Source organism: Protopterus annectens, chromosome 10.part0 (assembly GCF_019279795.1).
Source record: "Protopterus annectens isolate FY-2018-M chromosome 10.part0, PAN1.0, whole genome shotgun sequence".
Classification (NCBI taxonomy): domain Eukaryota; kingdom Metazoa; phylum Chordata; order Ceratodontiformes; family Protopteridae; genus Protopterus; species Protopterus annectens.
Window position 1 is genome coordinate 1,437,152,353 of NC_056744.1, and position 22,500 is coordinate 1,437,174,852.

General features: G+C 45.1%; 1 protein-coding gene across 3 annotated transcripts in view; it reads right to left on the reverse strand.

Moving 5' to 3' along the window:
- The window catches only part of GPSM2 (G protein signaling modulator 2), a 1,691,855-nt gene that overhangs the window by 654,887 nt on the left and 1,014,468 nt on the right, over positions 1-22,500 (reverse strand). For all 3 annotated transcript variants that reach the window (XM_044086064.1, XM_044086062.1, XM_044086063.1), the window contains one exon: positions 22,163-22,292. In XM_044086064.1, coding sequence (XP_043941999.1) covers positions 22,163-22,292 — 130 coding nt within the window. The remainder of the gene's footprint in view (positions 1-22,162; positions 22,293-22,500) is intronic.

The window sequence follows — 22,500 nt, forward strand, 5'->3', positions numbered from 1 at the left end:
CGAGTTAGTGACCCATACCAAACTGCTGGGAGTAATAATTGATGATAGCCTCAAATTCCATCTTCGCATTCAAAATAACCAACAAAATTCACAAAAACTTGGGCTTCTCTACAGGCATAACAAGTGCCCCCACCCCCACCCCCCACCCCCACCCCCATCCAACGAACTCTAGCTCTTTTTTATCTTTTGCCATCTCTAACTTACGGTCCTCCCATCCTAACCAACCTACAATCTTCTCTGGTCTCAAAACTAGAATCATGCTATATCAAAAATGCTAAATTCGCTAATAGCTGCCACTCTACACACCACCATATAGCCCTAAAAGAATTACAATGGTTAGAACTCCCACACTATCAGCTACTCCTATAGCTCACTATCACACAAACTGATCTACATGCCCCATGACTGCCCTGCTCTCAGTTCCCTTCTCTCCCTATACAACCCAGTTAAAAGTCTATGATCTGAACACCAATTCCTTCTCCAAACTTATAAACCCAAACTTTCAGCAGGTAAATTCTTGTACTCCTGTTACCAAGATCTGGAATAACCTACTCCCTCTATCCAGCTACAGCAATGCCCTACCAACTTTAAAACTGCTCAACATAACTACCTTCTCTCCAAGTGGTTATGTAATTGTTGTATTATGCAACCTGGCATTACATAACTCTACCCACAGAACTCTGGAACATAACTTCTCCTCTTCCCTTACCTCCTTCCTTCCCCACTTCTCTCTACTTCTCTAAATAACCATTCCATCCTCCTCCTCCTCCTTCTTCCTTACTTCCCACTCTCCTCTCCCCATACATTGCCTTTGGGTCTATATTAGATAACCGAAAGATATCTTTAGCAAATGCTCACATGAGCGTAAATGCTGGTAATCAAACTTGGTATTGTGGGGGCTGTGCCCCCCGCTAATTATATATTCCAACTCCGAGATCGCACTGCAGTGAGGAAAGGGCAAATATCCCACTCCTCACATGACCCCACAAACACCCTTTCAATTCCCGGCATTTTCGCTCATGTCAGCGTTCGCATAAGATAACTTTCGGTTATCTAATATAGACCTACTGCCTTTATTATCTTTCTCTTCTCTAACTAAAGTAACTCTCCCTCCCCAGTCTTCCTCCTTACCTCCCTCTCTATCCCCCCCTCTCTATTCACTGTCATTAGCTTTCTCAAATCCATCTCTACCTCCCTCTTTCTCTCCTACTTCTCTTTTCTTCCTTCCCCTTTCCTACATGCACTATGCTCTTTTCTGCCACCCTGTGAACATAATGTCATATTCCTTTGTTTCTGAGTGCTTGCTCTGTGCAACACTGGCTCCTTCCTCATATTTCTCTTTATTCTTTCTTCAAACCTTCCCTTTCATGTCTTGGCAAAAACCTTGTTTGAATCCCTATGTTAACTCTGAAATTGTATATTATTTTCTGTAGGTTCTTTCTTGTTTTATCATGTGGCATGTAATTATGTGGTATAATTCACAACCAAATAATTTGTACTCATTTATGGTGATTTACTTGGAACTATATGTAATTTGTACCTCTTTCTCTGTTGGAGCTTTTTCTCCACAGCCCTCCACTGAAAATGGGTTACCCTAGTCCAGTGGATTCTCCCAGTAAACAAATGCCAATAAATAAACATAAATAAAATGGAACAGCTGTAAGCCCTCAGTGCATCATCTGTATATTTATCATGGGCATCCTTCAAAACAAGTTTAAGGTATTACACAGTGGGAATTCAAGTTTGTCTGGGTCTTTTTTTTTGTCAATGTGTCTTCTGTGTGACCTTATTCCTCACTGCTTTGGTTATTATTTGGGAAATATTGCAGGTACCACTACTATTACTGAGGGCAAGCTTTTTATAAGCCAAGTTCTTTCAGAGACAGCCAAAACTATCCACTTGTGCTGTACTGCGGAGCCCATTAAAAGGGCAAAACTTATCAAGTCTATAGCTAAACTTGGTTACTTTCCTGTTCTGAATGCATCAATTTTATTTATTTTATTTATTTATTTATTTAAATTTGTTGACTGGGAGTGCTCGACTGGACGTGGGTCCATTTTCAGCGGAGGCCCGGGGAGAAGAGCTCCGCAGTAAAATAAACAGACAGTAGTCACATTGGATTACATAGTGATTAACAATTTAACATAGAAATTACTTACAACATATTTACAGATGAAGAACATAGTACCTCAGTAGACTAGAATCTTCATCTGTGAAGTACATAACAGGCATTAACAAATGTAACAATGAGAAGTTCCTGCTGTATAATAAGTACTAGGCTTATGAGCATCTGAGCTTGCTATAATCAAGGTAGTTAGAGGAGGTGAAATAAAGGTAGTAGTTGGATGGGGTGGATGATATTAGAGTGGGAGTTGCAAGGGCATAGCCAGCATGTTTTTAGGTGCGCTTTTAATAAAGTTTTGAAGTTGGTGCATGATGGTACGGAGGTAATTGTGGGTGGGAGTGAGTTCCATAATTTGGCTATGGCACAAGAGAATAGTGCTTCACCAGCAGAGTTACTGGCTTTAGTGATCTGCAAGTGGTTTTTGTTGCTGGATCTTAGTGGTCTGGTGGTGCGATAGGTTTGGAGTAGATTCTGGAGGGATGGGACATTTAGTGGATGGTTTACTAGTTTGTGGGTGAGTGAGAGTTGATACCACTGAAGGAGGTGAGGGAGTTCAAGCCAGCCCAGTTCAGCAAGTGAGAGACAGTGGTGACTACGGTAGGATGCCCCTGTGGCGAATTTTGCGATTTTGTTGTAGCAGGTCTCTAGCTTGTTTAGATCACACTGCCTTAGGTTGGTATATACTGGAGAGGCATAAAGTAGGGTGGAGATAAGGTGGGAATTTGCTACTGAAATCTTTGCTGCTTTGGTGAGAAATTGTTTATTTCTGTATAATGCTCCTAGTTTTTTGTGGACTTTTTTTATGGTCATGGATATGTGAATGTCAAATTTTAGTTTATTGTCTATTTCCACTCCTAGCAATTTGGTGTGTTCAGTTGGGTATATAGTGGTGTTGTCTTTTGCTGTGATGCTAAAGTGAGAGTTGTTTTGAGTTTGTTTGGTGGGTTGGAAGATGAGTAGTTTAGTTTTGTTTGGGTTGAGTATTAATTGGGCATCGGATAACCATGTTTCAACAGAGGAAAAGGCTTCCTGTGTGCAATAATCAAAAATCAATAAAGACTTATAAGTCAGTTGGTAGCCAAAAGACATGAATTGGAACACTTAAGTTTCTTAAAGGCCTTCCTCAAATGCGGCCTAAGGTATCACACAGAAAGGACACTGAACTGCCTCGGTCTTTTTTGCTGTTTTTGCCTATTTAGCTTTTCTCTGTGGACTTCCTCCTTGTTGTTTTAGAATCTAAAATATACATGTGTGTGTGTGTGTGTGTGTGTGTGTGTGTTTGTGTGCGCGCGTGTGTGTATAAACGCACACATGCATAATAAATACATTAAAAGCTTGTAGTTTCTGTCTGAGAAACAAACTCTGCTTGGTGAGTACTTTTGTCTTGAGCATCAGGATTTCATCAAATCAGCAGCACAAAGTTTTTTTTTTCCTTTCCACGGTTTAAATTTAAAAAGGATACTTTCACACAAAGTGTTCAGCCTCTGAAGGATTAGCTGTGAAAACAGAAAAGGCTGTACTGGTAGTTGAATTAGCAATATGAACAGCACTTGTCAATTAAAATGAAAGTGGAGGTGCAACTGTAGGTAAAACACCTAGCCGCCGGAAGCCGTTGAAGGCTGAGGGGAGGGGGTCGGTGGGTGAGAGGGGCACTTTGTGATCTAAAAAGGGCAATTTTTTAAAAACAGTTATTTCCTCAACATAGGTGTACCTGGAGGACATTTTAAGCTTAGTCAGTTTCCCTTTTGGTACATGAATTAACATTTCCTGATTGGTCTTCCCCATCCCATGGCTGATGACTGTACAGTAATCATAGTGAGAATAACTGTGATCATACCATAGATAACTGGAGGGGACCTATGTAAGGGAAGCAGCATTTTGGAACTGACTCTACCCATTACTGTCACAAGGGGAAATCCTGGGGTACATTCTGTTTAGATACCTGGACTGAATATTTCTGATGCTATTTGACTTGCTGATGTTCAGTAAGTGATGTACTGGGTTGGAGGATGCCTTGTATGCCAGACACAGGTCACCTCTTAGCAGTCTGTAGCATACCAATTATAATAAGGCTTTGAGGTGGTCCATGCAAGACCTACTGTTTAGGACTTGTACTCTGTGGGTATTCCAGTTGTTGCACGTTTGGACAGACACATGACAAAGTGGGCATTATACAAAATGACTGACCTAATGAGGGCTTTGTAAAGGGGGGCAATAACATCTCAAGATGTAGTCACAATAAATTTGCTCATAAGCTGTGCAATATAGAAAGACTACGTTATGATACATGCTGGTTGAAAGACAGATCACTGTCCACACAAGGTCCCAAATGCCAAACAACTGAGTCAACTTTCAGGAGGCTACTGTTTGTTTGGTAGTTCCCTGGGGTAGACGACCTTCCAAAGAATATGATAATGTATTTTCAATTCATGATTCTGGCATCAGTTACTGTTTGGGACAAACCTTCCTACATGAAGGTTAAGTTATTTGGGGATTCAATAACTCCTCCTAGCTCGCAGTCATCTCAAATGTAGTCAGCCAAAGCCCTTTGGTATTGGCTTTTACTTCAGAGAAGTAGATGTCAAACAGGAAAAATCTCAGCATCGAATCCTGTGGGACTCTATTGCTGACTGGTCTCCTTTCTAGAAGTAGCCTCCCCTATTTTGATCTCATGCATCCTGTGAGCCAGTTGGCAGTTCATCTAGTTATGCAAGAGTTTATTGCCAGCTTATTCATACCTACTTCTCTCTCTCTCTCTCTCTCAGCATCACACACATATGCACGCACACACACACGCACATGCACGTACGTACGTATTTTAAGAAAGGGGAGTAAATGCAAAGTACAGTTGTGTGCACTTACCATAAATGTAGATGTTCAAGTGTATTCACTGTTGCAGTCAGCACATTTGGGTTATCTGCCTGTAGGTAGCCCTCAGCTGGCCTGAATACCAGAGTCTTCGTAGTTCTGCATCGGATGCTGTTGCTTCTTCCATGACGTCAGGTAGTCAGGGGTATAAAATGTGCAGCTGATGCCATTACATCAGTTTTTCTTGCCCCAGATGTCAGGTGCCCTCACAATAGGAAGCAATTATATGGTATGGTACACCCCCATCAAAAAGCAAATACACATGAAAAAATATATATACCAAACAAGAAGGAAAGGTAGATCCAAGAGAAGTCAGGGGGTTGGAGCGAGGGTAACCAGGACTGCAACAGTGAATACACTCGAACATCTACATTTATGCTAAGTGTACACAACTGTACTATGTTCTTCGTGTTTCACTTTTCCAGTCATCACATTTGGGATGATTCCCAAAGCTGAGGAAGGGAGGAGGTAGTTAAAGAGCATTAGGGCCAGCTATTAAGCCCAGCATGACTGCTGTGGCAAATCCAGCTCTGGATTTAGAAAAGATAAGCAGGTGGTAAAGCTTGTTGAAGGTATGTACAGAGCTCCATGTAGCAGCTTCCAGGACATCCCTGGTAGGGACTCTTCAGAGAAATGCCATAGAGGTAGATGCAGCCCTGGTGGAATGTGATCTTATCTACTGTGGGGTAGGTTTCCTATGGTGCTTGTAGCAGAAATGAATGCAATGGGCGATCCATTTGTGAGAGTCAGGGACTCTCTATAATACCTGCCAGGTTTGCTGGGTGCAGGAGGGAGGGTGTCAGGAGTCAAACTGGATTCCAGGAAAACATCATCCACAACATCCAAGATGGGGGGAATGGCTAGGGGTCTGTGCTGTGGTAGGGCTAAAAATTCTCTTAGTCTCTTTTTAGACTGAGGGTAGTCCTGACATTCCCATTTGGAATGTTCCATTAAAGTATGAAGGGTTCCCCCCCAAAGGAAAAATCCTTGGTTGAAGAGGCTGAAGGAATGGATTCCTCTGCATCAGAATCGTCATAAGCAGAGAGGGGTTGCATGTCTTCATATTCAGATGCATCAGAGTCATCAGAATCCTGTTCAGACAAAGCTACTACTGGGGACAGATCTCTTTCTTTTGGAAGGGGCAGTTTGCCTTCCCCTGATCAGCACTATAATGTCTTCTGCCATTTTAAGCATTTGAGACTGAGGCAAGGAAGCAGGTGTCTGAGATTGGGTTGTCGGTTTCTTGGGCGTGGTTCATATCCTGGGTCTTAGAAACTCGGCAGTTTTTGAAAGAACGGTAGACACGAAATAAGTTGTCTGTTTGTGTTGAGAATCGGTAGTGTGAAGTACTTCCTCAGAGGCCGGTGCCTGCTCAGCGGCTCCAGACCCATCCAAGGTACAGACAACCGCAGGTTCCTTAGTCGAAGAAGAGTTTTGCAGCATACCAGACTGTGAAAGGATCTCAGCAGCGGCCTACGAATCCACAAAAGTGGGCATCAGGGGCTGCGAAAGCACCTCACCAAGGACGGGAGAACTGACAACTAGCTTAACGGAAGTGTGGTCGGTGGGTTTGGACCTGTACGGTCTGTCTCTGTCTTTATCCTTATGTTTTTTCAGAAGATCTGCTGTCAGATGGCTTACCCAAGCCATATCGGAATTCGAGGACTGAGTGAAAATATCTAGCTACAATAAGGGCCTGACATATAGTTCTTCCGTTGAACAAAGCACAAAAACGACAGGGAGGGATGTCATGGTCTGGGCCTAAGCAAGTGATGCAGAAGAATGAAGGTCTCGGTGTGGTATTTTCTTTCCACAGGCGAGACAATAGTTAATTTTTTCTGACATAGTTTAGAGCAAGAAAAAAGGACCCCCAATGAGGTACTTCGCTTTAGAAGACTTCAGCTTCAATTCAGATGACGAAACTCAGGTAGCGGCCAACCAGCACTCGTGCAAACTGCTTCTGCTTCAGGCTCCTCAGCAAGAAAGACTGATGTAATGGCGTCGGCTGCCTTACTACTGACAACCTGACGTCAGTCCTGAACCGAGAGCAACAAGATGCAGAAATACTAAGCCTCTGGTATTCGGGCCGGCCAAGGGCTACGCTGGCAGGGATAAACCAAATGTGATGACTGCAACAGTGAAACATGAAGAACATCTGGCCCCTTGGTGAAAAAGAGAGGCCAAGTACAACATGTCAAGAATAGGGTCTGAAAAGGGATCTAGATTGCGCTGTTTAGCCCAAACAGAAAATCTCTTTCTAAAAGGTAGACAAGTTTTTGAGAGGCAAAAATAATACTCTTAACTGAAGAGGGAAGCCTGGACTGGGAAAGGATCACTGGAACAGGCGGAAACATGCGGTCAGACGAAGATACTGGAGGTTGGGAAGAGGAAGCCCCCAAGGATGGGAAATGAGATCTGGAATGGGATCTAATATCCAGGGCAGATATTTCAGATGAGACCAAAGGAGGGAAAACCACACCTGACAAGGTCAAAAGGGGGCAAAACCACACCTGACAAGGTCAAAAGGGGGCAATGAGGATAAGACGAGTCTTCAGGTGACAGGCTTCTGTAAGATTTTGGGGATGAGGGAAGTTGGGGAGTAAGCATATAGAAGACCCGATGGGCATTGTGAGCCACAGCTTCCCTGGGTGACTCCCCCATTGGGGGATCAGAGGAGAAGTAGATGCTGCATTTGTGGTTGTCCAGGGAGGCAAAAAGATCACAGCAAGGGAGACCCCCAATGGTCGAATATCTGACTTGCCACTGACGGATTCAGGAACCACTTGTGAGTACTCAGGATAGATCTGCCCATTTTGTCGCTAACACGTTGGAACTGCCGGGAATGTGCACTGCAAGAAGAAAACACCTGGGAAACATTGCCCATTCCCACATTCTCATGCCCACATTCTCATGGCCTCTCTGCACAGTGGATAAGACTGTGTTCCCCCCTGCTTGCTGATGTACCAGACCACCGCCATGTTGTCTGCTTGAATTGCTACAGTCCCGAGAGGGAGACAGTCCTGGAAGGCTTGCCATGTTAGAAGGACTGCTCTGATCTCCAGGACATTTATGTGCAACTTGGTCTCCAAGGGGGACCAATGTGCTTTTAACCGTCCTTCCCTGAAAATGCCCCCCACCCCAATAGGGGGCGTCCATTGTCACAGTGGCCTCAGGTTGGGGAAGTCAGAAGGGTCTGCTTACTATCAGATTCTGAACTTGCAGGCACCAAGCAAGATGACGTCTGCACACCTGAGAAATCCTGATGGTCATGGACATAGGGTGAAACTGAGGTGATCACTGTACCTGACAGGGTCCATTGCAGAACCCTCATATATCATATCTGGTGAGAGGTACTAACTGGACTGCCGCCGCCATCGAACCTAGTGCTTGCAAGATCAAGTGGACTGAGGGATGATCCAGATCTAGCAACTGATGGATCTGGTCCCGAATGATCTGAACTCTGTGTAGGGGAAGTGCTGCAGTCTCTGACACCGTTTCCAGAAGGACCCCCAGATTCCAGGTTCTGACATGGGGAAAGATAGGATTTGGGCAGGTTGACGGTGATACCTAGATTCTGAAAGAGACAGAGTATCATCTGTGGCCGTAGAGAGTTGATGCAAAGTGGGGGCTGTGAGGAGCCAATCCTCCAGGTATGGGAAGACCTGGAAACTTTGCAGCCAGAGATGAACTGTCACCATTGCCATGCATTTGGTAAACACCTGGGGGGCTGTAGTGAATCCAAACGGCAGGGTTCTGAAGTGACAGTGGTTGGCCCCTAGCCAAAAGCACAGGTATCTCTTGGAGTGTCTGTCAATTTTGATGATATTATGCATCCTTGAGATCTACCGAGCACATCCAGTCGTCTTTGAGCAGAAGAGGCAGAATAGACTGAACAGTGATCATCCGAAACTTGGACTTCTTGACCGACAGGTTTAGTTTGCCGAGGTCCAAAATGGGATGCAGGTCCCCGGTTTTCTTGGGCACCAAAAAGATGCAAGTAAGTTCCTGACCCTTGTTGTCCAAAAGGGCCAACTCCCTCTGGTGGAGTGGAACTTCCAGGAGTGAAATTTGAACTGGAGGGGGCTGAAAAAAGGGGATGATGTAACCCCTGGAAATGATCTTTAGCACCCACCAATTTGACGTGCTACTTGTCTAGGCTAGTGGGTGGAGGGAGAGTGGACCCCTGACTGCCTCCAGGGCAGGACAGCTGGCATTGCTTCTTGAGCACTGAGGGGCTTCTCCGAGAAGGGTTCCCAGGTGCCCTGGTTCTGTTGACCCCCTCTGCCTCTGGGGCGGCATCTGCTGTCAAATCCCCTGCCCCGGCCAGATGAAGAGTATTCCTGAAGAGCATCCTGGAAGGAAGATGGAGACCTATGGAACCAAGTTTCTTACTATCCCTCTGATTTTTGGAAAAGGATCTTTGGGTGTAGAGAACTTGATCTCCACCGCAGACAGCGTCTTTCCTTCCTGCTCACTGTGGGTTAAAGTCTCTTTGAAGGAAGGACCAAACAAAGTTGACCCATCAAAAGGGGCGTTAGTGATGGATACCTTAAAGGGTTCCGCAAAGTCAGAAAGGTGAAGTCAGGTATGCTGCCTGATGCAATACCTGTGCCCGCCACTTCAGCGGTGGCCTCCACCGCACTGGAGATCAGCCTCATTAAAGCATTACCCAGGGAAGTTAGAGTGGAGAGCTTCGAAGAGACCAATTTGAGACTCTCTGGAGGCAGCAACTCAGAAAGGGAAGTGGAGAGCTTCGATACCAAATCCTTTGCAGCTGCAAAAAGTGCACCATGTAGTTGGTTGCTCGCAGTCCGAATGTAGCTGAAGCAAACATGCACTTTCCAAAATGGTCAACTGCCAAAGACTCCCTGTTTGGGGGATGGACTGTGGAACTCTGATCAGCGAGCTCCTTCTTGGTAGCTGAGGCCACTACAAAAATATTAACGGGTATGCCCTTGCTCCAAAAGGCCTTATCCTTGGGGAGACTTAGAAATCTGTCAGTCTTCTTGGGAACTGGTTACACTGTGTCTGTCTCCTTCCACGCCTCCTGTCAGTAATTATTTGTACTAGCTCATCAGTAGGGGGAGACACCCCCAAGTAGAAGATGGACCCATTCCGAAGGCCTTCAAAAAACACAGATTCTTCTGAAGACAGGCTGGTGGGAGACCAATCACCTCTTTGCTTTAGGATCTCGGGGAAGTCCCCAAAGGACATTTCCTGAGACAGACGGCTGGGGGACCCATCTCATTCCTCAAAATCTGTTTCCTCAATGAGGGGCTTTCTAGGGAAGTCCCAAGTGCCTCCTCTTGCAAGTCCTCTTCCGAGGAGGTTCCACCATGGTGGGGGTCTGGAGAGGACTCGGAAGAGGGGGGTAATGCCCATCTGAAGGCACTCATGGGAAGGCTAACCCTGGAAGGATGATGAGGTCTTGCCACCCAACGTGGAGAGGGGCTGCGAAGGACACAGAACTGAAGGAGAGGTAGCTGCGCAGCCGGAGGAGGTCCTCTCTACCGCCCGGAAGGCCGATGGACTGGCTGAAACCCCCCTCCACCCAATAATGGCAGACACTCATGATGGAAGGGGGGACCACGACGCAGCACTGTCTCCAGACGATATCAACCCCAAGTTGTCAAGTGCGGAGCCTCCCAGAGGGAGGGAACTCTCTGGAAACTTAAGGGTTGACCCCACACCCTGGTAAGCAACAGTCATTTCCAAGGGAATGGAACCAAGCCTGTCACGGACCCTGACAGTGTGGGAAGGAAAGATGTGCCAGACACTGCCGGCCTCTCACAGGGAATTCTCTGATCCTGAGGGTACAAACCCAGATGGGTCGGATGACGAGAGAAGAGTCCCGTGGATGGAGAGGATCCCCTTGGCAACTCAGCAGGGTTTGGCTACAAGCTCAACTCGATTTGGGCTTTGAGAAAGCTCCTCATCATCCTATCCATGTCTGAGGGAAGCAAGCTCCTGGTGGATCTGGAAGAGATGGAGGAATGTCCCGATGCCTGTGGTCTCGGGAGGGAGACAGACTTGTGCTTCTCGGATCAGAGCTTCTGGACCTGGACAGGGAAATCTTGATAACGATCGGATCTGACAAAACCATCAGATCCGAAGGCCTGGGTGTATCTGAAGGAGCAGTTGATACTGTAGGTGGATCCGAAGGCTGTGTATGTCGGATCAGATCAGAGGGCCTCTGAGGGTCCAAGGTTCTAGAGCTGAGGCTCTAGAAACAGAACAGCCTGGATCCGAAGCCAAAGAGGCTGGACTCTGATCAGGTGAACTGCAATGTGAGAGACTCTGCTTTTTGGCAGGAGAATCCCTGGAGGAAGAAGACTTCCTTTTGGGATCAGAGGGAGACTTGGAAGGGCAACCCGAGACCAGAGGCCCACTTCAGTAAGCCCTTTAAGCAGGAGCTTGTTCTTGTGCTCCAGGAGAACCCTGGGGTTGAATCCGGCACAAATGTCACATTCAACCTCCAGGTAAGGCTGTCCTAGGCAACAGGCACACTCCTCATGCGAGTTAGAATGGGGCATTTTCTGACCGCACGAGGAGCATCTTTTAAATCCAGATGGCTTTTCAGACATCACAGTCACACTTGCACAAACACCCATCACCCGCATACTACACAAAAAGGGGGAAAGCTAGAAATCTGGGTCAGGCTTTCCCAGAAGTGCTTGGATGCGTGAGATTTAATTTATTTAAGTGTGAATATATCAGAGGTCTTAAACTGAGATACACTTCTCTGAAGTGTATAATAAGGAGTTACATTAGGGGTAGACAGAAGTATATAGTCCAGCCCTAGCCTACAGAGCATGTTCCTATTGTGGTCTTGGGGAAAATAGTGAAATATTTCTCCTGTTTCAGTGACAGACTCACATTGGGATCAGTAGTGAGGAATGAACCTCCTTAGTTACTGACCCAGGATAGTAAGACATCACATTATTTGGTAGCAGTTCAGTGGGATGTTATCTGGATGTCACATTAATTGTTGCCAGTGGTGTGGGATTTTTAATTGGACTTCAGTAGCCTGTGGGTAGCTGTCATAAAGGTGTGCATTCTCGACATCCACAAAATAAACATAGAGAATCTCAGTTCACCAGTTTTATTTATTTGCAGTTAGTCAGGGATAGCAGGAAAAGATGTCAGCAGAAGACTATAGTAAGCTAACAAAGAACCAGTTAGCCAAGGAGAATGAAGCCAGAGGACTGCAGCATTGCAACCTAAGAAAGCAATGATTTCAGCCATAGTTGCAGCTTCAGCTCAGACCAAACCTTCACAGGCAATCCAATTTGGTATTGGGGACATGCAGCCTGCCAAGACAGGACAGTGTACCTTTTCTTCGGAGGACCTGAGAATCTGTCAGGAGTTAAGGAGACTGGAACTGGAGGCTGAGGAAACGGAGAAGCAGTGCCAATATGAACTGGAGGCTGAAGATAAACAGCGTCCATATGAACTGGAGGCCAAATGTTTAGAAACTGAGAAAAATAACAGAAAGCATGAAGAGGAGCTTTTTACCCTTCGAGAGGGTCATGGAGGTAATGGGGAAGGGAAAAAACAGACCCCAGAATCTGTAAAGGGCAGTAAGCTTTTTCCTCAATACAGGGATGGGGATGTCCGATATATTTGATTCACATATTTGAGGGAGTATGTAGACCGTATGATGTTGACGTGAGTTCTGGGTTCTGCTCCTGACTCCTTTACTCCATGGTAAAGCTGTTCAAGGCCATGTCAAAATTGTCTAATGTATGCATGCCCTCCCTGCGTTTGTGTGGGTCTCCTCCTGGTGCTCCAGTTTCTTCTCACATTACAACGACATGCATCTGGAACATTTCTCCCAGTGCCTCTGCTGAAAAGTGGCTCATTCCAAGTCAGACTTTCCCGGTAAACAAATGTTAAATAAAATAAATAACTAACTAACATAATTCAGTCTATGTTTTTAAAAGAGCTGTCTTGTAAGATTGTTTTAAACTACCACGTGAAGCTAATAAGAAAATGTTTCATGAGCACAGACACAAGGCAAATGAAACAGTATGTGATTATATTGCTGATTTAAGTACTTACTTAGATGGATGAGTGGCTGTCAGGTCACCACGTTTGTGGGACTGGCAGACCTTGTGGTGAGGGAACAAGTCCTGAGTACTTTGCCTGATGACATGATAATCTGGTTAGCAGAGTGTAACTCGTGTGAAGGAGTTGGGGAGAAAAGGGGTTCTCTACTTAGCAAGAAGAGCACCAATACAGAACAGAGGGATATCCAATGCTGCACATGGACATAGGGGAACCCATGGGGGCAGTCTAAACAACTCCAACAGAGCACACCAGTAACAGGGTAAGCTACTAGTCCAAGTACACTGTTAGGGATTACATGTTTCAAGTGCAACGAGAAGGGCCACATAGCAGTCAAATGACCATCGAGGCAAGGTGAGGGAGCCAGCAAGTGGTGATGATAAACTGCCAGTGGTAAGTTGTTTGGAAATAACATGGGTGTCAATCTATCACTAAAATTTATATCCTATTTTAGTAGTTGGCAAACAGGTTACTGTTAAGACAGAGACAGCTTCTGATACAACCGTTGTGAGGCCTGCAGTGGTTGGAGAAGAGCAGTACTTTATTGGACAGTCCACTTCAGTCAGAGCTCTGGGAGACAACCCATTCCAATTACCTCTGGCAAGGGTTCATCTTGACTAGGAGGGTGGAAGAGGAAGCAAGCACACAGGTGTGTTTGAGGATATTCCTGCAGATTTCCTGACAGGGAATGACTGTGATGATGCAGTGAATGGTGTGCATACAGTGACACACAATCAGGCTTGGAGGCAGACATGTATGTCTGGTAGGCTGGGGGAGACCCAGACAGATCTCATACCTGAAACCGGGACTAGTATGGTGCCTGTTTCAGAGAAGGAGATATCCTGTAGCAGTATGTCTGAAAGTGAGCCACAGGTACTAGTAGGTACTAATGTTCCCTAGGACACAGTGACTGCAAGGACAGAGGTGAGTGATGGTACTCAGAGTGACAGTGAGGTACAGCTGTCTGAAGTTACTTGGCTTCCAGTGGAAGGGGAGCTTGGGAGAGTCACAAATGTAGAGATGAGATAGGCTCAACTTACTATATTACAAAGCTTGAGGGAGATGGCTAAGGAAGCACACGAGGCTCGAGGAAGAGAGAGAGTCTGTATACAGTAACAAAGATTTGTTGTAAAAAGGGTGGACTCCTGGAAGTGGGCTAGAAGGTGAAGTAGAATGGCAGCTGGTAGAGCCTAGAGCCTACCATCTCTGCCAGTTCTAGCTATAGCCCCTAATATTCCTTGTGCAGGTGATACTGAAGCAGAGAAGGAAGATTTGCTGTATAGAAAGTGGACTCCTAAGGGAGGGCTGGAAGGTGGGGTAGTACTGCAGATGGTTACAGCCTAGAGCCTACAATCTACGACTTCTAGCTATGGTATCTAATATTCCTTTGGCAGGTGATATTGATGTAGAAAAAGTGGCAAATGCTTTGCTAGAAATCTTCAACAGGTAGGTTTTCCAAGGGGGATCTTGACTGACCAAGGTGCCGACTTCATATCAGACCTGTTGACTTGTTTTTGGAAGCATTGTGGGGTTAAACATTTAGCATATGCAGACCTGTTTAAAAAGGCAGGACTAACCATTAAACCTACTAAGCGTCAGGTGGGCATGGCAGAGGTCATTAAATTATGACAAAGAGGGGGGAGTGGTAAGATTAGGACAGAACCTGTCAAAGTGGAAGCTATTCAAGTGTGGCCAGGTCCTGTTAAAGCAAGCAAGAGCATTTCTAGGGACAGTGAGGTACTGTAAAAAAAATTGTGCCCAGTTGTGGTGCAATGGCTCCAGCCCTTACTGACCCAACTAGGAAAAATAAACTGGATAAGGTAGTGAGGACCACAGATTGCAAATAGGCATTCCATAAACGTAGGGAAAATTAGGGAGGACCCCCTGTGTTGGCCAACCCAGGTTATAGTGAAGAGTTTGATGTGCAAGTGGATGCTTCAGAGTGTGGGGTGGGGGCTGTGCTCAGCCAAGTTTCCTCAGAATGATAAAAGCGCTGCAGTGGGGTTAATAATTGCCAATGCAAATGGAATGCCCAGATGAGGACTGGGTTGACATTCACAGACAGACCCATTTTTCTCACGTGTCATTTTTCAAAGGTCACTTGAAAACTGTGCTCGAGTTATAGGGGGGGAGAAACGTGAAGATATTAGACACTGTTATTTGTGCTAGCATGTCTGGATGAGTTTTTGTACATAATTTCAGATTATCTTGTGTATTATATGCCAGCATGATATTGTAAATTTCGTACACGTTGATTTATAATCTGTATAGAATGTTTTAAAGACTTGAACATTTCTTTTACTTTTGTAACTGTGCATGTTTGTGAAGAAAGATTCTAAAAGCAAACTGTCAAAGATTCAGCTGATCTGCAAATCACGTCATTGGAATGTTGACAGTTGCTATGTGTTACGGTCAGAAACTGAAGACAGGAAGGAACTTTTAGAAAAAGATGTTGGTTGATTTTCAAAATATGAAATGAAAATTAGAACCGGATTAGTTGTGATAGGCTAGTCTATAAAAGGGCCTGCTGAAGACAGTTAAGTCAGCTGCTGTCAGTTAACAGCCAGTGACAAATGTACTGTGCAGTGGATACCCAAAAAGGATTCAACAAGAACTAGAAGCCTGCCTTTACTCTGTTGTAGTCAGCAAGATTAGTTAGAGTTTCTCTAAATGTTGATTTTCTATCCCTCAGTACTGATTTCATTCTCCTGGTGACTGAGCTCTGTTTGTTTATTGGGAATCACTGTTCTACATTTTTAATAATTTTGCTCAATATTAAATATTTTTTTATTAACTTAAATTGTGGCTGAGCAATCAGCGTTTTTCTTTTGTGAGTTGAGAGTGCTTATTTTTGCCTTGATAACTTCCCAGGCCACCATGAAAGCCTGGCTGCTTAGGTCATTTGCTATCATTTGTTTTAATATCTAATTTTCATAATTGGACACCCCTTTAAAAGGGCATGAAGACACACTGATTGGTGGCAGCACTACTGTATTATTTTGGGGAAGGGACACAGCTGGAAATCTATCTCAGGCTTTCCCAGAAGTGTTTGGATGTGTGAGATTTAATTTAAGTGCGAGTATATCAGAGGTCTTAAACTGGGACAAATTGCTCTAAAGTGTATAATAAGGAGTTATAATAGGGGTGGACAGAAGTATACAGTCCAGTCCCAAGCTATAGAGTGTGCTCCTGTTGTGTTCTTAGGAGAAAATGCGAAATATTACTCCTGTTTAAGTGAGTCTCACACTGGAGTCAGTAGTGAGGACTAAAGTCCCTTAGTTATTGACCCAGGATAGTATGGTACATCACATTACTTGGTGGCAGTTCAGTGGGTTATTATCTGGATGTTACATTAAGATATGCAAAAATGCAAGTCAGATAAGAAAAAGTACAGTTTTGTACCTACCATAAATGTAGATGTCCGAACAGGATTGCATCTGCAGTCATAACAAATGGGTTGTCCTGTCGTCAGGCAGCCCTTCGGTCGGCCGGATTCCAAAGTCTGGGTCTGGCCTCGGCTGGTGTCGCACTTCACCCGACGTCATCTCTGCTGGTCTTCGGGTATAAAGGCATCAGCCGATGCCATTTTCCTCAGTGTTTCTTGCCCCAGATGCCAGTTGCCCTCTTGGAGAGCTAAATTTTGGATGAATGCCAATGTTTCCAAAAAGGTAGAAGGCAAACACAAAAAATAAGCATGTATGTACATATATACAAACAAATACACCATAAGAGATCCCCCCCCAGCTAGCTATTAGGAGGGTAAATACCCTAGGAGTACCACAGAGGGGAAGGAGGGTGGGTAATCCTGACTGCAGATGCTATCCTGTTCGGACATCTACATTTATGGTAGGTACAAAACTGTACTATGTCCTTCAAGGATGCATCTGCAGTCATAACAAATGGGTAGAATACCATAGCCAAACTAGGGGAGGAGGAAATAGAATTATGGTGTAGTTAGGATCCCTTGCAGTACAGCAGTGGCAAACCCTGCTTGGGATCTAGAGTATAGAGGTAAGTTATAATGCTTGGCAAATGTATGCACGGAGGTCCAAGTAGCCGCCTCAATAATGTCCTTGGTAGCCACTCCTCGTAAGAAAGCTGTGGTAGTGGCTGTAGCCCTTGTAGAGTGAGGTCTTATGTTCTGTGGAATTGGCTTTCCATGGTAGGAGTAACAGAATCTTATGCAATTTCCTATCCACTTGGAGATTGTCTGTTTGGAGATTGCTTTTCCTTCCCTTCCTGTTGCATAGGCTACTAGAAGCTGGTCAGTTTTTCTATTGCCCTTGGTTCTGTCCAGGTAGTAGCGTAACTGTCTATGTACATCCAAGGTATGCAGCAGTCTTTCCCCCCTGTTCTGTGGATTGGGAAAGAAGGTAGGTAGGTGGATTGCCTGGTTTAGAGACACTCTGGATACCACCTTAGGCATAAATGTAGGATTAGTTCTCATGGATACTCTATCTTGATGGAAGATTAGGAAGGGTTGTACTGCCATTAAGGCCTGTAGTTCCGAAACCCTTCTTGCTGAGGTAATTGCCAGTAGGAAAGCAGTTTTCCAGGATAGGTGTTGAAGATCTGCTGTTGCTGCTGGTTCGAATGGAGGGAGTGTCAGTTTTCTAGCACAAAGTTAAAGTCCCATGCTGGTAATGGTGGTTTCCTAGGAGGTTTTACATTCTTGATTCCTCTGAGGAACTGCCTGAGTAGAGGATGTGAGAAGACAGGGGGATCGAAGCTGTATTCTGCAGAAATAGCTGATGCATGTATCTTGATGGAGGAATAGGACAGGCCTGTATGGAGAAGCTCTGCCAAATACTCCAGGATGTTGGCAATATCTACCTTTGACACATCTTTTCCTCTTTCAGTGCTCCAAATGACAAACCTTTTCCATTTCCCTGCATAGTTCCTTCTAGTCGAAGGTCTGCGGGCCTCCAGGATAATGTCCTTAACCCTTTGGGATAAATGTGGGTTAGTTGCTGTTATGTAATGTTCCAGGCAGTTAGTTGTAGAGTTTGCAGATTTGGATGCATGATGTTGTAGTTGTTCTGAGTTAACATCAAAGGCATCAGGGGTAGTGTCCACGCTCTGTTCCGAGACATGCTCCTCAGCAATGGATACCAGTGTTGTCTTGGCCAATTTGGAGCTATCAGAATTATCCTTGGACACTCCTCTTTGATTTTCAGTAGTACCTTGTGCATCAAGGGAAGAGGTGGGAATGCATATGCTGTCAGGCCTTTCCAACTGAAGGATAGAGAGTCCACCTTCCATGCAAGTGGGTGGTATGTCCTTGTGCAGAATTTCTTGAGCTGGTGATTGAGTGGGGATGCGAATAGGTCTATTTGTGGCATTCCCCATTTCTGTGTGATGGCCTTGAAGAAGTCCGGGTGTAGCATCCATTCGTGAGCATCCGAAGTTGTTCTGCTTAACATGTCTGCTAGGATGTTTTCTTTCCCCGGTACAAATATTGCCTGTAACTGAATGTTGTAGCTCAGAGCCATATTCCATAGGTCCAGAGTCATTCTGCATAGGGGGTATGAATGCGTGCCTCCCTGTTTGTTGATGTACCACATGACTGTGGTGTTGTCTGTCCTTATCATCAAATGGCCTTCTTTGAGGAATGGTCTGAAATTCTGGATTGCTAATTTTACTGCCAGCATTTCTTTTTGATTTATGTGTAGGTGCAGTTGATCTGGGGTCCATAATCCTTGTATGCATTTGTCCAGCATGTGGGCCCCCCAACCTAGGTCTGAGGCGTCCGTTGTGATGGTTTGGCTTGCTTGTAAGTTTTGGAAGGGCAAGCCTGGGTTTGACTGGCATGCTTGAGCCCACCATAGGAACTCTTGTTTCAGGCATGGGATTAGTGGAATTTCGGTTTCTAAGCTGTGCCTGTGTTGAGACCATAAATTCTTTAGGTACCACTGAAGTTTTCTCATATGCAGTCTGGCATGGGGGACCAGGATTATGCATGATGCCATGAAGCCCAAGGCCTGCAGTACTTTCCTTGCTGTTAGTTTGTTCTGCTTTGTTAATGCCAAGAAGTAAAGAGGGAGTTGTTCTTGTTTTTCTGCAGTTAGGAATGCCATCTGCTTTACTGTGTCCAATTCTGCACCCAAGAACGTTCTTGTTTGGGATGGTATTAGTCTTGATTTTTTTAAATTGACTTGTGTATCCCAGGGCTTGTAGTAAGCAAATGACTCTTTGTAAGTCTTTTGTCAACTTGCTTTTGTTGTCCGCTTGTATCAGGCAGTCGTCCAGGTAAGGATAAATTTGGATTCCCTGTAGCCTGCAATGAGCGATTACTGATGCCAGGCATTTTGTGAATACTCTGGGCGCAGTAGATAAGCCAAAGGGCAATGCTGAGAATTGATAATGCTCTGATCCTGCAAGAAATCTGAGGTATCTTCTGCAATTTGGTCGTATGGGGACGTGCAGGTATGCCTCCTTAAGATCTAGAGTTACCAGCCAACACTCCTTGCCCAGCATGGGAAGAAGTTGCTGCAAGGTCAGCATTTTGAATTTTGGAACAATGATGAATGTGTTTAAGGCGGACAGGTCGAGAATAAGTCTCCAACTTTTCTCTTTTCTTGGTACTAGGAACAGTCTGGAGTAGAATCCTTTGCCCTGCTCTGTTGATGGTACTCTTTCCACAGCTCTCATTTCTGTTAATTGAGCTATCTGTTTTAGAGCTTCTGTTTTCTGATTTGGAGGTAGGTTTGGCATTCCTCTTTTTACTGGTAAGGTGTGGAAATGAAACCTGTAGCCTTGGTCTATAGTCTGCAAAATCCACTTGTCTTTTGTGATATAGTGCCAATTTTTTGAAAATAAGGCTAACTTTCCGCCTAAGGGTGCTGCTATCTGTTACCTGGTAGGCGGTGTCAGAGCCAAGTCACTGTGATTGTCCTGTTGCAGTGGCAGTGGTTGTGTCTGTGCCTCGGTGGTTGTTGCCTTGCCACTGGCGTCCTCTGTAGGCACCTCCTCTGGATTGATTTCTGCCTCTGGAACGTCTATTCCTGCCTCTCTGAGATTTAGAGGAGTCTGGAAAGGACCAATTTTTGGAAGGCCAGTTCCTGCTAAACATTGGGGGCTGAACCTGTAAGAAATCTTTAACTGTTTGTACAGATTTTGCCTTCTCTTCCATTTTCTTCATTACTTGCTGGGCAGGAGAACCAAATAGACTGGCCTTATCCATAGGAGCATCTAACAGCTTTGCTTTAACATGATCCGGCAAGACCTGTTCTTTCAACCATGCATGCCTTCTTATAACTGTGCCAGTCATGGCTGATCTAAATGAAGCCTCCAGTGCATCATAGCCACATTTTAAAGAATGGTTACTAACCTGCTGAATGTTATTCACCATTTCTAGAACATATTTCTTATCTAAAGGATCATCAGAGGACAGTTTCTTAGTTAACTGATCAAGCATAAACTCTTGGTATTGGATCATATGAAACTGACAGTTCAAAGCTCTAGCTGAGGTGTAAACTTTCTTACCCCATCTCTCTAAGGACCTGGATTCCCTTTCAGAAGGGAGAGGGTTTTTTGCTGAGGTCGAAGCTACTGCCTTAGGCCCCTGGGAGATAGTCTCAGGATCTGCGAGTGGGGCCTTGTATAGGTGGTGATGAGTGTCCGGTACCCTGTAAAACCTATCGGGTTTGGCAGGGGCTGGAGGTAAAGTATCAGGAGCAGTGCAAACATCATTAAATGCATCATCCACAACAGGAAGAACTGGAGGTATAGCTAAGGGCCTATGTTGCGGTAAGTGTAGAAAGGTCCTAAGCCTTTTTCTTGAATCTGAGAAATCTTGTCCCTGCCATTGGAAATGCTCTCTCATGGCATGCAATGTTTCTCCAAAGGAAAATTCCTCTGGTGGAGAGGCAGATGGAATAGATTCCTCAGCATCGGAATCTTCATAAGTAGACAAAGGAGCCTCTGGTTGGTCTGTAATGTCTGAGTCATTAGAAGAATCATCTGAGGACATTGGTTCTGGGGGCTCTGCCCTAGGTCTCTTTTCAGGAGGCCGAGAGGCCCTGTCTGGGTGAGATCGGGATCCCCTTATTAAAGAGATGAGATCCTCTGCCAGAGTAAGCATTTGAGAACTGGAACTGGGCCTGTGAGAGGGGGGCTTAACAGGCACTGATTTAGTAGTTTTGGCTGCTTTAGCCCTGGCAAAGACCTTAATAGACATGGCTGCAGGTGGCCTAGCAGCACCACGTGCTGGGGTAGAGACATCCAAAGGGATGGTGTCCGATAATTCTAAAGGAACCACAGTAGTAGGCAAAACTTCAGAGGCCGATTCAACTAGGGTAGCAGGGGCCTCGGAAGTAGTCATGGATTCGGCTGAAGATTGACCCGTTTGCTCGGTTTCGGCCGAAACAGAGACACTCGCGGTTTGCTTAACCGTGGTTTCGGCCGAAACCGTGGACCGCGAGTGTCGGTCTTTTTCTTTGCGTTTTTTAACAATTTGAGACGTTGGAGGATCCGACGGCATAATGTACGCAAAATCTGAGCCGAAAAACTGTTCAGCGAACTCCGACCGACGCCTAAGCGTTCGTCGGTTGAAGGAAGCACAGGCTAAACAGGCTGCTACGTCGTGGTCTGGGCCTAAACAAGGTAAGCAGTAAGAGTGGAAATCTTTATGAGGTATTTGTTTCCCACAAGTTAAACAGTTATTTACTTTTTCTGACATCGGCTGAGGCAAGAAAGAGTCCCCAACGGGTACTTAGCTTTTAGAAGTCTTGAAGTAGTATTCGGTAGTAGTAATCTCTGGATCTGACCGACCGGCACTTGCGAACAGCTTCTGCTTGGCGCCACGGCAAGAAAGACTGAGGAAAATGGCGTCGGCTGATGCCTTTATACCCGAAGACCAGCAGAGATGACGTCGGGTGAAGTGCGACACCAGCCGAGGCCAGACCCAGACTTTGGAATCCGGCCGACCGAAGGGCTGCCTGACGACAGGACAACCCATTTGTTATGACTGCAGATGCATCCTTGAAGGACATCCAGATACAGCAAAAAAAAAAAAAAATATATATATTTTAATGAACAAGGTAAATGAGTTTATAAAACTGGCACAGCACATATATTAATAACTACCATGTTTTGACTTACCAGCTGATGGAAACTCTGTACTGAGGGATTTGGATAAAACAGAGTTGTTAGCACTGTAGCTAAGGCCCAGCACCATCTGAAGATCAGAGAGGTTCATTCTAGCAGTTAGTTCTCCACTTCTGTCCCCAACCTTTAAATGCAGAAATATGAGGATATATGTTAACTTTTCCACAAGTGATGCTGTACTTCAATCTGCCAATTAACAAAAATACAAGCTATAATTCACAAACAGGGCACCAAAAATAAACCCTAACAATTTATACTAAATCAATGGCTTAAAGCAGCCCTCTCTTTCTGAGCTGCATGTCCTCGATTGCAACTAGACATTACAGGGCTAT